Here is a 16,581-nt window from a genome sequence, read left to right as displayed (position 1 = left end):
CTTGTATGGCTTTTTTCATTTCAAAAATGAAACAAGTTATTATCCGGTTTGTGTGTCCATAATATTTCATCTTTTTTTTTTCTTATTTTCTCCCGACCGATGACGTGTACAATAACAAAAGGCATCCCACAGAAAAAAAGAACGACTCAATCTATAATAGGGCTGCTGCTATAGCTATAGATTTTTCATTCAGAAAACTTTCTCATCACTTTCACCCCTGCGCGATAGAATTATTATTATTGGCTAATAAAATGCCCGCCAGGTATGGAAACATTTTTTCCCCAAACCGGCTCACGGCCATTTTTAACTTTGGCGTGGAAACTGTTATTTCGTGTTCTCTCAGCACCTATAGCTATATAGCTAGATAGCTGGTTGTGTCTTATTATGTACACAAGATAGCATCTCGAACGGGTATAAACGTACGAACGTAATCATTAAGGACGTGATACGTAGTACCGGTTATCTACTAGCAGAGAAGAAGAAGACAAAAAAATGTTGAGATTGTGTCGTGCCAAATTATTATCTGGCAAAAAAGCTTTAAGGCTTTGCCGGCCAGTCATTTAAGTCAACATTAAACTTTCTATATACGTATGCGAGAGCTGTGAAATACACACATAGGTGTGGAAAGCGCACCTAATGCGCAAATAATATATCTAGACGTCCCAAAGTTGTTGGCGTTTCGTGGAAAAATATAATAAAAAAAAACGGCGGGAAAACACACAATTTCGAATTTAAAAAAACTGTAATGCAATCGGAAATTGCTACATTTTCCAGCCTTGGAGCAACAATATAAAGGAAACGTGTCCAAACGTATAGGTTATAATGTAGGACTAGAGTTTGAAATGGATAGACGTGCGGAGGCGAATTGCCAGGTCTCATTCATCATGAGCCGCACTCCGGCCGATCATCATCAAACCCTCGGCTCACGGTCGGTTTCACGCGGACAATAGAAAACCACACGGCGAACTGTGCTGTGTGAGAGAGTCTGGCAACGAAAAACAGGTATATAACAACGCTCTCCCGCCGACCATCAATGACCCTTATTCATATTTTTTCTCGTTTCGTTTTCCATCATGATAGAAAACCGCGAAACCGTAAATATATCTAAACAGCATGAATGATGAGACCGGTCATTGAAAAATAATAAATAAAAAAAAGGAACTCGTCATTCCGGAATTATTATTTATACGTGCTGCACATAGTTTGGGGAAATTATTTTTTTATTGAATAGATAAGAACCAGTCGCGTCAATCATATAAACGTCGGAGAGAATTTTCGCTATACGCCCTTAAATGGCGCCGCTATTATTTGGCCAACTCTTTTTCTAAACGGTTGGTGTGGTGGTGCTATTGTCCTATCTCAACGTTTTTATGGTAGGCCATTAGATTGACTTTGACTCGGCTAATTTCCTTGCCCCATTCTTATTTTATTACGCACATCTTTTTCACATTAAAATACATTTCTTTTTAATGCGCCGCTTTTATTATTTCACGTGGACGTTTTTGGACGCAGTGTCTGCTGGCTCCCATTGTCTAAGCAAGAATGACCGAACCAGTTTTTTTTTTCTTTTCTTTTTTATTATTTTTATTTTGGTATAGTCGACCGATGAGTCAACACTTTATCAGCTCCACGATACTTTTAAAAATAAAATAAAACATTTTATTTCGTTTTGACCCAGAAACCCCAAAAAATCTAGGAGAGAATTTCCAATTGTGGAATCAAGATCTAAAGTTCGTATCATAGACGCACGACAATATGGGAATGTAATCGACCGTTTTCCCTTCGCCAATGTGCGTAGTAGTAGTATAAACCTGCTCGAAAAAAACAAAACAAAAGGATGTCATGAGGTGAAACCATTAACATGATTTTATTTCCAATCCGGACTGATTCTTATACATTAATACGCAATTTGTTAGAGTTCAGCGCATTTTTTGTTGTTGGAGGGGGGCCCACGTCGTTAATTGGTGCGACAAGCGGCCGGAAAACGTGACAAACAACAACACTGTGTCCTGTCGTATTACGCTTTTAATATCATTACTGCTCGACACACACACAAAAAGAAGAAGAAGTTGAGTGCTTCAGCTCGGAAATCAATACCGTCCATCCTATCGACCACACATATTACACGTGAAGGAAGAGAACGTATATAACGGGCCATCAGCACCGCCTGGCACAGCCGAAACAAAAGTTGAGAAAAATTTTGTTTTCCTTTTTTGTTTTTTAAAATTTCATTTGTGTGTCAGGGAGGAATCCGAATAATTGACAAAACAAGAAGAAAAACCAAAAAATCGGGAACGGAAATACAATAATAATAATAATCATTTCCTTTTTTTCTATTATACACTCTTGTGTGTTGTGTGTAGCAGTTGCGGTTTAGGAAAAATATCCGGAGACTTTGGGTTGGTGGTGGTGGGCCACGTCCAACAGCTTATTACTCATACAAACATTCTTGAAAGAAGACAGCTCGAGGCTATCTAGGCGATGATATGAATGAAAAATGATTACGAAACAACACAACCCATGCAGTCTGTAGACTAGAGAGAGAGAAACAGAAAAACTTGTGAAACAAGGTGAAAGCTATCTGAGAGTTTATTAGACTTTTTTCGCCGGTGTAGACGGCCAGGTGGATGCACGATAAAAATAATCATAACAATAAAAAAAGGACGTTTAAAATGCGAAGGAAAAAAAAACAAGAGGTGCTCATGTCAGGAAGATAAAATAAAAAAAGAATTTGAAAAAAGTTAAAATTACGAAGGAGGGAGAAAAACAATGGGAGAAATTCGTGAAGCGACGAGATTTCACGCTCGCTGATGCGGCAAGAGCGCGCCGGGACCCGCTCACAGCAGCAGACACTGAGAATTCTTTTTCTTCTCGTTCTTTTCCCTGTGCGTTCAGTTGATTTTATTTTGAAATAAATATATCTTTTACAAAAGAAAAAAGAAAGAAAAAGCGAAAGTTATAATACTATCGATTCTTGCTGGGCGGCCAAGTTCTTCCAACCCGCCGGCGGAGTTTGCCTCTCCTCGTCCGGTTGCGTTTGTCCGGAGTGAAAGGCATTTTATTTCCATTTTAAAAAAATCAACATATTGACCAATGGTTATCTACACGTGTAGTATAACATACTGAATCCTTTGGTGCGCGCAGTTTGGTGGTGATGTATTGGAAACATTAAAAATACAGCAGGCAGCTTCGCCTCGAGTGCGAATTGTTGTTGGCCGGTGTGGTGGTGCCAGCCAACTGGGAAAGTTGATTCCCGTAAATTGATGTGATGGGGCCTCGTATGTATGTACGTAACAACAATCAGACGCGCCCATCGAGTTGCGACGAGAGAGCTCTAGAACAATATGGCCCGCGAAAGCGGCGGGCGTATTATATACATCGGCGATTAGCATCATTCAAGAAGAAGAATGGAAGGGCTCGTTCGCCAATCGATTGGAAACGGATGCGGCGGAAGCGTGCAATTCCCGACGACGACTGCATTGTTTGTTGTTGACTTTTCGGTGCGGGGGGGGGCAGACAAAAAAGTCTATAGAAAGACGAGAACTGTTCGCCCTTTTTGTTGGCATTGTCCGTATTGTTGTCGATGTGTACTGCCCGTCCCCAGTTGTGTGTTGTTGTATATGCGCGTCTTGTTTGTTTGATGACGCCAATCACGGCACATCTGAACTGCCTTCGCTTCGCCCAGTCGATAACAACAACAAAGAAGAGACAGACAGTTGACATAGTTTTAAATTTTCCCGCTAGATGGCGCTGGCAGCGAGCAGACGCCCAGCCCTTATTTTACACAGTGGCCTAGTAGCTGGTTGCTATTTTTCATAAGTTTCTCCCTCAGTCGGGTGGGATATTTCAGTGTTGAGAGAACCACGGATGGTCGTTCGTGTGTGTTGTGTGTGTGCCATCTCTCCCCCCTCTCACGTTTTTCCACTGTCAAGACGAGTATAGTTTCACGCTTCATCATCGTGAGTGCATTTCTCCACTGCCGTCGTCGTCGTAAAACATCGGCGCGTTTCTTCGTTGTAATTCATCAAGTTAACTTTTGTGGGCTCTCCCTTTCATCTTCCTGTCTGCAGCAGCAGCAGCCCCAGCAGACTGGGGCCTGAGGATGAAAAAATATTAAAAATAAAAGATGAGCCGTTCCAATTTCGGTAGTGAAACAATTGACCCCGAAAATGATCTTGTTTTGACTCTCGACCCTGTTGTTTTTTCGAAAGTGAATTGAAGAATTCCATTAAAAAAAAACCAGACAAGAAAGAAAAGGAAGTTGTCTGTGTGTGTGTGTGTGTGTACGTACAGTGGCGCCATTTGGAAAAAGCCCCCTCGTTGTCTCTGTGTGTGTGTGATTCATCCTCCACTGGTTTGGGCTTTGCTTGCTTTTAGGTAAATATCCTTGAGCGAGAGGTCTCTTCTGTCGTCGTCTGTTTTCGTTATCTATTTTTCATTTTATTTTCCTTTTTTTTTTTCTCGTTTTTCCTGTAAAATCCTTGAAAGAAAAGAATGTCGGCCTGATGAATCACCGAACAAAGATTAAATGGGGAAAAAATTGAAAGGGGGGGGGGGGAGAGAAATAATATCATGGCATTAGGTCATCGTCACACACAAGAGAATGTGTGGAGAAACTTTTTATTCGTACAGACCGCACGTCCTTATTTCTTCGGGGGGTGTCACATGTCTCGATTGTCCATTGTGTATCTCTGTAGGCCATAAAAAGTACAAGACGATTGTAGGGCGATCGAATTACATAATCCTTCAACTGTTTCCTGTCTTTCACCATGTCATCACAGCAGTGGGCTGTCGAAGCAGCTGCTGATCCACTTTGCAGGCCTGGCAGGACTCCTCCACACAGCGGAAACTTTGAAGAAAACGTTGAGTCTAGCTCTGCTAATCTCTGCAGCCAGACTCTCTATCGTTCCACCATGGCCCACACACACCAGTACCACCAACACTGGATCCATCCATTATCTGAGAGAAAGGAAGAAGGGGGGAGAGAAAAACTTGTCTAATGGTTCCCTGTGCTAGACGTGGATCGATATTTGTCTCTCCCACTGGCTCAAGTGAATAAGGTGACGACATTCACTGTACCAAAAAGTGTGGGAAAAAAGCACACACGACGAGATTGAGCTGGAAAAAAGAAGGGCAACATTTTCACTAACCCCTGCCTACCGTCTCCTCCCGTTTTTTAAATATTATAATTGAAGGTGTAATTAGAACCTTACGTGGCATTTTTCCCCCCTCTTGCGGACGGAAGGTCTTGACTTCCGTCGCCTTTGGCCATCTCGTCTGAAAAAAAAGTTGAACCCCCGGCCATGTAGACAAGAAGTTACCGTGTCTCATTTTCGAGCTTCCCCCATCCATAGGTCAGAAACTTGGAAGGCGCAAAAGTTGTTGTTTATTGTAAAATCAACAATAACACCAGGAAACACGAGAACGGAAGTTTCTCCCTCCCCACTCACTCACTGACCATTTAACTTGTACGCCTACATTTTTCACCTTCTTTTGTTTATTGTTCCAACTATTTTTATATTCAAGGGGGAAAGAAGAAGAAGGAAACCTTTGGGGCTAATGAGATACATTTCCCTTTTGGATCGTTTCTTCTTGCTCCTATTGATTTGGGAGATGGTCTTTCATCTCTTTTGATGACACTTGAGCGTCGTCAACTAAAACCGAATAGAAAAAAAAGCTTTTGAATGGACGTTGATGATGACGTGACACGAAAGAAAAGGTTCTCTTCTTCTTTTGTTTCTTCATTCTCCTATATCGACTTTTATTTTTTCAATTCAATGTGGAAGGAAACGATTCTCTCTTTTTATTCTTCTTCTTGGACGGGTGCCATCGCGAGTCATTGGAGTCGAGATCCTTAGGCGCAGCAGCAGCAGCAGCACAGATGGAAGATATCCACTGACATAGAAGGAAGAAAGTAAAAAAGAAATTCCAAAAGAAATTTTTTTTTTCTTGAACGCTCGCCCCAAATGGGGGATGACGCGTTTCTCTCGTCTTCAGTTGCCCTGTGTGTCACGTGACACTGGCTGTGCAGCAGCACAGCACATCGATCGTGAGTTTGCCCCCCTCTACGACCATCTCTCCTAGTCCCTTTGGACTTTTGACTCAATCGAGCGGTTCTCTCTCCTCGGTAACTTGTTCGTCTTCTTCCATGGCGAAACCCAACGGGACTATCGTTGGCTCCACGTGACTAGTCGATCAATATCTTCTTCTTCTCTTTCTCTTCAAACGGCTAAAAGTGATGAAAGATTCGAAATAAAAAGGAAATTTCCTGATTGTTACTAACCGCCGAATTGGCCCCGTCGAGAAAACGACGGGGTGGAATTATTTTCTTCTTCTTGCGTTACTCGACTCCCTCGGGTGTTAATTGGATCGGCGGCTCCGTCATTTGACGTACATCGTGAAGCACATCGAGAGCCCGGCACGCCCTTCTCCACCCACTCGACTTTCTCCTTCTTCTCGATATGGGTAGAGAGGCAAGTCAGTGAGACGGACAGTCGATTACCTCAACTGAGAGAGAAAACAACTAATTGAAAGAACAACAACAACAAGTCGGCTGGCTTGTTGTTCTCCTATTCGACCGAGCCCCAAAAGAATAAAATTCCATCCGCTATTCTTGACTATATTCGGACTCGCAGGTGTTCCTCCTCCCCTCATCCTTTGAAGCCCACCCAAGTCTTTTCTCGTATCACGACGGCCATTTTTGGGGGGAACGGAAAGAAGAAATAAAATGCGAAATTCAACTTTTTTTTTTTAAATTTAATCCAAGAAATAAAAAAAAAAACATTTTTAAATGAAGAAATTTCTTTGTGTCAAAAAAGAATCTGGCAACGAGAAGTTGCATATCCCGAAAGCCCAGAAGAGACATTTCTGGCATTGCTAACAATTTTTCCAGCAATCACAAAAGGGAAAAGTCTAAAGAATAGCAGGGAAATAAATAACGGCGTTTGATTGGGGGGCCCCGTCTTTACTTTGGCATTCCGGCCGTCGTGCTTTGCATATTTGATGTTTGTTAATAGACAATATGCTTGTTCCTTTCTTCTTCTTTGCTGTATTGTATAACTAATCCTTTTTTATTTCTCCCTCCCACCATTCAGATTGGCGCCGCCATTCTTTTCTCTTTCCCCCCCGCTGGATAAGAAGAAGAAATACCAAAAATACAAACGGCGCAAAATTTTCAATCCACCCGCACTGGGGGAATAAACACAGAAGACAAGAGGCCAATTTTTTTTTTTTTTTAATTATTTCCGTTTTGTTTGGCTGGAATGGATTTGGAGGAGGCGGCCGTCGTTGTGGAAGCCAGCCAAGAAGTGCCAACTGTAATCCTCACATCCGCCGACGTGTTGTTGCTCCTCCCTGCATTGGGCCGTCTTGGAATGTTGGCTTCTTCCTTTCCTTTCTCTGCCTTGTGTAATTCACCCACCGGCGCTCCTGCTGTAACTGCAACCTCACGTTGACGACGGACGTCTCCAAGACAATTTTAATTTTTCTTTTCTTGGACGTCAAAGTCAATCCATCCATCCATCCGTCGTCCCCTGAGGGACCTATTCTCAAACCAAATAGTAAAAGAAACTTTTAAAAACTTAAATCCCAAAAAAATGTCGATCCGCTTTCATCCGCAATTGGTGCTGGACGGCACGCCCAAGACGTTTTACTGCCGCGAATGGGTTTTCGCCAAAATCGGACACATCCTCGACAACAGGACGGCCGAGAAGATTCAAGTGGCCAACATTTCCGGCGTTCTCGTTGTCGGCGAGCCGGGCGCTGGGAAAACGGCCGTCACCCTGGAAATCGTCCGCGGAGGATTGGGCCAGCAGTGCCGATCGCTTTCCAATCGAGTCCTGGCCAGTCACTTCATCAACGGCTACGAGCCGGAAACGCAGTCGGTGGCTGGATTCATCCGCCGCCTGGTGGATCAACTCCAAGAGTCGCGACTGATCGATGGATACACCGACAAGCTCCGGCACTCTGAACTGGCCGAATGGCTCCACCCGGATCGCATGGAACGCGACCCGGACGAGTCCTTCCAGCGGGCCGTTCTCTTCCCACTCCTCGAGATGGACACCCCTCCGCGCAATCTCCTCCTCATCGTCGATTCGCTGGACGAACCTTCGCTCGTCCAGGATCTTGGCGGATTCAACGGCGTCCGCCGGCTGACGGACCCGACCAATTGCGACGGTGATTCCAGTCAGAGCATCGCCGAGCTGCTGGCCAATCATCACCACTTGTTTCCACCGTGGCTTCTCCTCCTCGTAACGTTGCGGAGGAGCAACAAACCCCTGGCCCGTCTCTTCACGGGCTTCAAGAAAATCGCCCTGGATCAGGTGCGGCGCAATTCGGTCGTCCGCGACGTCCAGCAGTACATTCTGGGCCGTCTGGAGAAGGAAGCGGCCCTCAGACGTCACCTGACCAGAGAAACGGCCCCGGCTCTCAACATGTTGCACATCAAGAGCCACGGCTGTTTGTTGTACGTCGAAGCCGTTCTAGACGGAGTGGCGGACGGCTCCGTTCTCCTCCGCGACATTCCCGAGATTCCCGGGACCCTGAACGGCCTCTACTTGTGGCTCTGCCAGCGGCTCTTCACCCGCCGCGGATGGAACAAGGTCCAGCCTCTGCTGGCCACTCTGCTGGCCAGTCGTCACCCACCCAGTCAGGAGCAGCTCATGCGGGCCGCCTACACCATCGACGCCCGAATGTCCCGTTCCGAGTTCCGCAAGCGGATGAACATGTTGCGAAAATTGCTGGTCCCGGCCGCCAGTCCGGACACGTCGGGCGGTTGCGTTCAGATTTTCCACAGCAGTTTCGGCGAGTGGCTGACGGACGTGAAGCATTGCACGCAACGCTTTTTAATCAAAGTGTCGGAAGGTCACGCCCGCTGGGCCGTGACGTTGGCCAGTCGAGGTGAACTCATGACGCCAAACGAGATGGAGGATTTAACGTTCCATTTGGGTCGGATGCAACTGCAGGCGCCGCTGGAAGCCTGGCATCTTCCGCTTTGGCTCTTGTGGACCAAAGTGCCCGTGCCGGACAAGGCCGTACTTCAGGCCGTCATGGTCAGCAGCCTCGGGGCCCACAACTTGGGTCTCGACGATGACGTGGAGAGTCAACTGGGCGGAACGAGTCCGCCGCTGGATTTGTGTGCGCCACCGGTCGTCGTCTCCGTCGTCGTCCGGCAGGAAGAGGAAAACGAGGACATCGGATCTCGAGAGCAACCGGAAGAAGACGCTCCGTTTGTTCCGGAAGAGGATGACTCGATTGCCGTGGCATGTGCCGTTGCCGTGGCGACGGAAGAGGAAGAAGAGAATGTCATTACTACTAGTCGATTGGCCGCCGGATTGTGCCGGATGAGTGCCGATCCGGTGGAGGAGATTGAGGAATCGATTGAACACAATCGAGGAGGAGGAGGAGGATGCGAAGAGGAAGAAGAAGATGAGGAGGAAGAATCACCGGCCGTTTATCCGGCGGCTGCCCTTTTGGAGCGCCGCAACAGCGTCAGGTTATTGCGCCACGCCCATTCGCTGAACGAGGCGGAAGATCCGGAGCAGTCGCTCTTCTACGCCGCCCAGATGGGCTACACGTCGGCCGTCACCAAACTCTGCAATCGCTACCGGACCTCCATCAGTCCGGCCGCTTTGCGTCACGCCCTCTCGATCGCTGCCCGCCAGGGTCACGCTTCTCTAGTCTCCATTCTGCTGGAAGCCGGAGCGGATCCCGACGTGGCCGATTCAGAAGGGTGGACACCCCTCAGAGCCTCCGCATGGGGCGGCCACGCCTCCACCGTTCAGGTCCTCCTGGAAAGAGGCGCCCAGGTGGACGCCAGTGACTCGGAAGGCCGGACGGCTCTCAGAGCAGCCGCTTGGGCTGGTCACGAAGAAGTTGTCCGGGCCTTGTTGAACGCCGGCGCCCAGGTGGACGGTGAAGACCGACAAGGACGGACGCCGTTGATAGCGGCCGCTTACATGGGCCACGCCGATATCGTGGCCGCCCTACTGGACGCAGGTGCTCAGCCGGATCACGTGGATTGCGAAGGCCGGACTGCCCTTTCGGTGGCCGTTCTCAGCGTCGCCTGCCGGACCCAGTCCCACAACAATCCGCCATCTGGTGCTAATGGTGGCAACAGCGTCCGCCGGCGCCGTCCTCGCGTCCTACTCAAACGACGCCCGTCCAAAATCAACTCGGATGACGCGCTGGATCCAACCGGTCACGATCTTCGTGACACCTCCTCACCACCGACCGACGTGTCGGCGGCCTCCATTTACTCAGACAGCGGAATCACCGGCACTCTGACGGGCACCTTGACGGGCACGTTGGACGGCGAGGACAACGAGGCCGTCGAGACTGTGACGATCCTGTTGGAGTACGGCGCTTCCGTCAACCACCAAGACAAGGAGGGAATGACTCCACTTTTAGTGGCCGCCTTTGAAGGCCATCGGTGAGTTTTTCACTTCGTTTAATGGCCGGCAGAGTGACTCATCTCTCCCCCTATTTTTGTTTTTATTGATGGAATGATTTTTATGGACGGTGTGGATGATTTATGAACAGGACGGTGTGCGAATTGCTTCTGGAAACGGATGCAGATGTGGACCAGGCGGATTTAGGTGGGAGGACTCCGCTCCTGGCCGCCGCCTCCATGGGCCACGGTCACATAGTCGAACTTCTCCTTTTTTGGGGTTGTTATGTGGACAGCATCGACGCCGAAGGCCGCACCGTTTTGTCCATCGCCTGCGCCCAGGTAAAAAGAAAATTCAAAAAAAAAAAAGGATTTCAATTGACAAAGAATTTTTGGGATTGTATTTTTATCAAGGGCTCAGTGGATGTGGTTCGATTGTTGCTGGATCGTGGGCTGGACGAAGCCCACCGGGACAATGCCGGATGGACACCGCTGCATTACGCTGCTTTCGAGGGTCACTCGGCCGTGGTGGATCTTTTGCTGGAAGTCGGCGCCCGTATGGAGGCCACGGACAACGACGGACGGGCGCCCATGTTGCTGGCCACCCAGGAAGGTCACCTGTCGGTGGTGGAGCGTTTGATTGAGCTGGGAGCCGACGTCGATCAAAAGAGCCTGGACGGGAAAACGCCGTTACGCGTGGCGGCCCTCGAGGGCCACACGTCCGTCCTTTCAGCCCTGGTCGAAGCCGGGGCCGACGTGACGGCCAAGGACCCGGACGGCCGCAGCACTTTGTACCTGCTGGCCATCGAGAACAAGTTGGAGCAAGTGGAGATCATCCTGTCGAAATCTGGTGTCAAATACAATTTGGAGGAGGATCGTGATTTAGAGGGACGGACGCCGCTGCACATTGCCAGTTGGCAGGGCCACACGGCCATGGTGGAGTTGCTGCTCCGTTACGGGGCCGACGTGAATGCGGTCGATCGCGAGCAGCGGACGCCGTTGCAGAGCTCGGCCTGGCAAGGACACGAGTCGGTTGTTTGGCTCTTACTCAAGGCCGGCGCGCGTGGCGATCAGCCCTGCTCCCAGGGAGCCACGCCCCTCTCAATCGGTACACTACGGGTTTTTTCATCCCTATTTCGTTCAATTCTTTCATTGTCTTTTGACCGAATTTCTCTGTTTGGGTCTAAACAGCTGCGCAAGAAGGACACGAAGGCGTTGCCAGACTGTTGCTGGCCAGTGGAGCGGATCCCAACCGAGCCGACGGATGCGGTAGAACGGCTCTGAAAGTAAGAAATTATCCACAAAATTAGAAACCCGGTCGTTGGCGCTGCCCGCACCGCATAATGACGGGAGATTCAACTTTTTCTTTTTTTTCTTATTTGACAGTTGGCCATGAAAGGCGGACACAAGAAAGTGATTCAACTGCTGGAAAACTCGTCGAGCACCTCGTCGAAATCGTCAGAGATGGGATCGAGATATTTGTCGGTCAACGGGCCAGACCCCACGCCCAAGGACTATAGTCCGGCATCGACTTTCGAGACGGCCGTAAGTAGTTTGCCATTGTTCACTTTGGCGGCCTCATCCCCCGTCGCCCGTTTGATTTCATTAACATTTTTGTGTTTTTCCTTCCATCAGAGCTGCAAGTCTGGGAGCAACTTGACGTCGACGTCGACGCCAAGGTCCAGCTCGCTGACGGCCGACCTGAAAGCTTCTCCATCACCGTCAGTCCAAACGACGCAGTTGAGTTTCACTCAGCAGCTGCAGCAGCAGGCCGGGCAGCAGAGAGGCTCTCGCCCTCGGACGGCTGGCCTGCATTTGCCTCTCTACTCGGCGTCTCGTATCCTGTCGCCGCTAAGTGAACCGCAAAGTCCACTCTACGCCTCACCTCCGCCGCCCACTCCTCCCAACGAGCCGGCCATCTGGCAACCCATCCATCAGACGACGTCGTCGACGGCCACCACCACCGCCTCCAATACGCCGCAGCTTCAGCCTCAAGCTCCTCGGCCGTGTGCGCCGCTGGATCATCATCGGTTGGTGTCGGTCCTGTCTGACCGTGTCAGTCCCATGACGGGCAACGTCTCGATCAAGAACGGTCAGTCGCGTTCCAGTCTGACGAGTCTGTTGAGACGGGAAAGGTCGGAGGACGCCTTCAGGATCGCCAGCCTGGCGGGCAGTACAACACCCCCCGTGCCACATCGGACGTCCAGCGTCGATCCCGACCGGACTCAGCCCACGCTGAGAGGCATAGACATTCTCAAAAACGATTCCTCCTCTCTGAGGCCGTCGTCGGTTCCTCTCACGCAGAGTAGTCACATGCAAATCATTTTAGGTCCGTCTCGTCTTTAAATCATTTTTCTTGACAAATAATTTTGATTTATGTTTTTTTTTTTTAAATTACAGGAATTCCGTCAAAATCTCGTCGCAATGGATTCGGCCACCGTCCGGTCGTTCACCCGCAGTCGTCACGGGACAGTCACCACGGCGGGTTCAGCGGAATGCTGGCCGGCATCCGCAACAGCGCCCTACTACATGGCAGCACCAAATTGAAAAACGCTTTATGTAACGCCGTTAGCCGCCCAGTTGGCGTCATCAAAAAGGAAACTCAGTTATAAAAATTTCAAATTAAAAAACAAAACTCAAGTAATTATATGGAAAAAAATGGGCGGTGCCCGATGAACAACACACACACACCACTCTCGCTCTCTCTATTCATCTCTCACATTTATTTTGTTGTTTTGTTTTTATCGTCATCTCAAGAACGACGGCCAAAGAGATAAAAAAGAAAAAAAAATATCCTCTCCTTCCATTTAGATTTTTTCTCTTTTTTCTTTCGTGACTCTTGCGTGTTGTGCTGCTGCCCGTGTGTTTGATATTATAATAACATTTGGTCTTTTTTTTCGATTATTTTTGTGGGTTACATCATCTCTATCTCTTAATAACTTCTTTTTGTGTTCGCCCGTTGTCGATGTGAAAGAAAATGAAAAAATTATTCTTGGTTGTGTCGACGAGTAAAACAGACATCCAACGTTTTTCCCATTTTTGATTCGTCGATTTATTCGAATTCATTTTTGGGTATTTCAGGTTTGTATTTCGACTCGGGTTGTTACTACGTCAACTACATCAGGCCTGCAAACCCAAAAGCTTTTTAACAGATTCCTTGTAGTCGTTGATAGTCTCCGCATCTTCGCCTACATTTTTGATTGAAAGAGAAGAGAAAACAAGATGTAATTTTAGTGCGATTGACCTAGTGAATCGGGAACAAACAAAAAAGAGTAGAAGAAACAACAACCTTCGTTGTGGAAGCGGGTAACGTTTCTCGCGTACTGTTCGATGACCTCCGGCTTGGTTTGGGCTTTCTCTCTGTCCGGCATTCGTTGGAGCAGCTGCTCCACTGTTCGTTGCGACTGGCTCCCTTCCCACACATATTTTTCCATGTCTGCTTCGCATTTCTCATTCTCCCACGGCTCAGTTTTCTGTACGGCAAACAACAGAGACAAAAGAGGAAGTGTCGATTACTAGACTCTCGCCAGCACGCAATTGTTGTTTGTTTGGCAAAACATTAGGACGTACCCAAGACTCGCTGACGAGAACATTCAGCAGATACATGGCGTAATCGAGGTTCTGCTTTCTCAAAGGACACCGCTCGGAGACGATCGTCAGCACGTCAGTTTCTGGGTTGTAACGCTCTTTCACTAGTCGAAGCAGTTTATCCTTGGCGTGGTTGTCCAATTTCAAAGAGCTCAATTTCAACTACATGAGGGAAGAAAAGAGTTACTTATAACAGGAAATGAAATGTGACTTTATTTTTTCTTCTTTACAGACCTGGAGTGTTACAATTCTGGCTCGGGCATCCCTCAATGAGGGGGAAGAATGGAGGTAATCACTAGTTGTGATTGTGATGGGGAAATGATTTTCAATCTTTTCGTTGGTATTCAACTCTTTCGGCCACTCTGTGCAGAACTCTACAAACAAATAATGAGTAAAGCTTTATGAAAATATTGATTATACTGCAGGGTTCTCACTTTTCAGTGCTTGGCATTGTCTCTCAATAGCGGGTGGTGTCAAGTGAAGAAAGTTGGGGATCTTCATCAACTCTGCATTGGCAAATTTGCCGGGTGGTGTTGCCCCCGGAACAACCCAGCCCTGATGCAAGGGCAGCGGGACACTAGCTGGATGGAAAGATCTGGCAACTGGCCAAACCGAGGGCCAGTCTTGATCAGTTGGCATTTTGTTGGAACGTGGAGGATGAACTGCTGCTCTCTTGTATACTTTGCGACCGTATGATCTCATATTTAACGACTTGTTGGGGCTCAGATCCAGCGAGCGGAATTCATCATCTCCTAATAAATTTTACAGAAAGCCAGTTACAGCACATGCCATTCACGTGTAAATAATCTAATGATACTAAGTTTGAACAGATGAAAGTTACCATCCACTTTTTGAATTTCTTCATTTTTGCGAAATGATGTGGGATAATTAGAAATGGGTCTAATTGGCACAAACTGCTGAAAATTACGGAAAACACGTAGGTTGACAATTGCAGACATTTCATTCGACTTTTTTTTCCTCTTTTTTAGCAGACTAAAATACAAGTTTCGTCGCCATCTATGATTCACATTTACAACTACTGATATGGAACTAAGTCTTCGTTACGCAAGACCGCCGCCATTTGTTTTCGAGCACTGATTGAAAGCGTATGGCGTATCGTTAGACAATCCGTACGGCGTATTTTCCTTCCTCACATTTTTCTTCATAAAAATGGTATTTCCCGTTTGGATTGTCCCTAGATGTTACTGAATCTTAATTATTTGTGTGTGAATTTAGTTATTTGTGTGATAACCTAGCCAATAATTTCTACTTGGAAATTTCAGCTGATCATGTGGCCTGAACTGGCCTGAACGTCACTGGCCTGAATGTCCGGGACCCGGCCTGAGCAAAGCCTGAGCATCTGTACATTTTGTCAAGATGTCATCTCTTTTTCCTGTACCGGCTGTACGTTTTGTAAGAAACACTTAAGAACAAATTATCAGGTAAATATGTTCAACTTTCTAATGTGAGACTTAGTTAGTCGGTTAACTTGCCTAGCTGTAGAACTTTATTTGTCTACCTTGGAAAAGCTTTCTAGCTGTTCCTTTGGCAACATTTATTCTGCAGGATTGTGCAGTTTACTTTAATTTCTGCCATTTTTGTTTTTGTCATTTGAGACGCTGTTTCCTTGATAGTAATTGGTTTTTTTTTTGTGATAAACAGTTTGGTAAAGTCTAAGCTTCTTTGTTGCTACCCAATGTACACATGGATTTGATGCAGCCAGCTGGTAAAGGGTGTTCCTACTGCTGTGTTTTCGTCAAATGAAGAAACACAAACAACTGAAGTAATTAAATTTCAATCAACTTTCTAATTGTCTGTCTCATTTAAAAAGCTTGCGCATTCAAGCAAGCTTGCTAACTGATACTGAGAGATTTCATAGTTTAGCTATAGTTGTGTAATTTTTTTTAATCATCACATGAGAATTCACTGCTTGATAGTAATTGATTTTTTAAAAAGCAGGATTAACATCCAGTTACAGTCTTAGCTTCACTTTCTTCTTTGTTGCAGTCTAAATCACACATTTTTGTTTGTTCCAACAATAGCTATAAGATATTGTTTTCAGAATATTTGGTTTATCTAAAACCACCAAGTGTCATTAATTCGTCCTTTCAGACAGAATTTCCATGATGATGAAGATTAATTCTTTTAATTTCGGTTATAGGTTTATCGTGTATGTTCGCGTAGTCCGTGTCCGATGTGGCACGTTGTTGCAGCCTATGTTGGTGAAAGATCTTTCTACATCAAGTTCAATTGGCCGTTCCTTGGTGCTGATGTTGTGTCACTGAAGTTGCATCATATTTTGTTAAATTCTCATCGTGACTATTGCAGTTTACCGTTTATAAGTTCAGAAGCAAAAAAAAAATTTGGGATGCTTATGTGAACAAATAATAAACATGTTTCCGGGATTGGGAAAGGAAAGTGGAGGATGTTGGAGGGGGGAGGGAGGATATTTCAAGTTTGGATAAAAATTCAGTTAATCTATAACCCTACGAATGTTGCCCTACCAATTAATCTCCAAACCCCACAAACATATACCTTCCAATCCTTCAAACCCCGAAAACATACACCTACTAACCCCTAAATTTATACCCTCAACCCTAAAAACC

The 16,581-nt window shown here is 46.7% G+C and overlaps 2 protein-coding genes and 2 long non-coding RNA genes across 4 annotated transcripts; 3 read left to right on the top strand and 1 right to left on the bottom strand.

Moving 5' to 3' along the window:
* Positions 1–3,814: 3,814 nt before the first annotated feature.
* On the top strand, positions 3,815–13,416 carry LOC124314615 (ankyrin repeat domain-containing protein 50-like). Its single transcript, XM_046779833.1, has 8 exons — positions 3,815–4,377; positions 7,095–10,429; positions 10,540–10,729; positions 10,802–11,495; positions 11,579–11,673; positions 11,774–11,932; positions 12,023–12,716; positions 12,788–13,416. Exons 2-8 carry the CDS (start codon positions 7,596–7,598, stop codon positions 12,997–12,999), a joined length of 4,878 nt encoding a protein of 1,625 aa, XP_046635789.1. The 5' UTR covers positions 3,815–4,377; positions 7,095–7,595; the 3' UTR covers positions 13,000–13,416.
* LOC124314770 (28S ribosomal protein S35, mitochondrial-like) lies at positions 13,411–15,020 on the bottom strand. The gene is made up of 6 exons (XM_046780122.1): positions 14,817–15,020; positions 14,410–14,727; positions 14,210–14,349; positions 13,958–14,137; positions 13,677–13,860; positions 13,411–13,575 (listed from the first exon to the last, which is right to left on the bottom strand). The coding sequence occupies exons 1-6, from the start codon at positions 14,932–14,934 to the stop codon at positions 13,508–13,510; spliced, it is 1,008 nt and encodes a 335-aa protein (XP_046636078.1). The 5' UTR covers positions 14,935–15,020; the 3' UTR covers positions 13,411–13,507.
* LOC124314943 lies at positions 14,711–15,285 on the top strand. Its single transcript, XR_006911400.1, has 3 exons — positions 14,711–14,773; positions 14,965–15,148; positions 15,212–15,285. It is a non-coding gene; the product is annotated as an uncharacterized LOC124314943 (long non-coding RNA).
* Positions 15,286–15,316: 31 nt separating this feature from the next.
* LOC124314949 lies at positions 15,317–16,549 on the top strand. Its single transcript, XR_006911410.1, has 3 exons — positions 15,317–15,417; positions 15,638–15,758; positions 16,137–16,549. It is a non-coding gene; the product is annotated as an uncharacterized LOC124314949 (long non-coding RNA).
* The last annotated feature ends 32 nt before the right edge of the window (positions 16,550–16,581 follow it).

Source organism: Daphnia pulicaria, chromosome 10 (assembly GCF_021234035.1).
Source record: "Daphnia pulicaria isolate SC F1-1A chromosome 10, SC_F0-13Bv2, whole genome shotgun sequence".
Taxonomy (NCBI): Eukaryota; Metazoa; Arthropoda; class Branchiopoda; order Diplostraca; family Daphniidae; genus Daphnia; species Daphnia pulicaria.
Note: the sequence above shows the minus strand (reverse complement) of the source record. Positions and strands in the feature narration are given on the sequence as shown.

What these genes read in the sequence shown, in the direction of transcription:
- LOC124314615 (XM_046779833.1), top strand. Translation starts at nt 7,596, where the DNA reads ATGTCGATCCGCTTTCATCCGCAATTGGTGCTGGACGGCACGCCCAAG. An exon ending in AGCCACGCCCCTCTCAATCG is followed by an intron (nt 11,496 to 11,578) that starts GTACACTACGGG and finishes GGGTCTAAACAG; the next exon opens with CTGCGCAAGAAGGACACGAA. An exon ending in TCACATGCAAATCATTTTAG is followed by an intron (nt 12,717 to 12,787) that starts GTCCGTCTCGTC and finishes TTTAAATTACAG; the next exon opens with GAATTCCGTCAAAATCTCGT.
- LOC124314770 (XM_046780122.1), bottom strand. Translation starts at nt 14,934, where the DNA reads ATGTCTGCAATTGTCAACCTACGTGTTTTCCGTAATTTTCAGCAGTTT. An exon ending in AGAAATTCAAAAAGTGGATG is followed by an intron (nt 14,728 to 14,816) that starts GTAACTTTCATC and finishes AAAATTTATTAG; the next exon opens with GAGATGATGAATTCCGCTCG. An exon ending in TACCCGCTTCCACAACGAAG is followed by an intron (nt 13,576 to 13,676) that starts GTTGTTGTTTCT and finishes TCAAAAATGTAG; the next exon opens with GCGAAGATGCGGAGACTATC.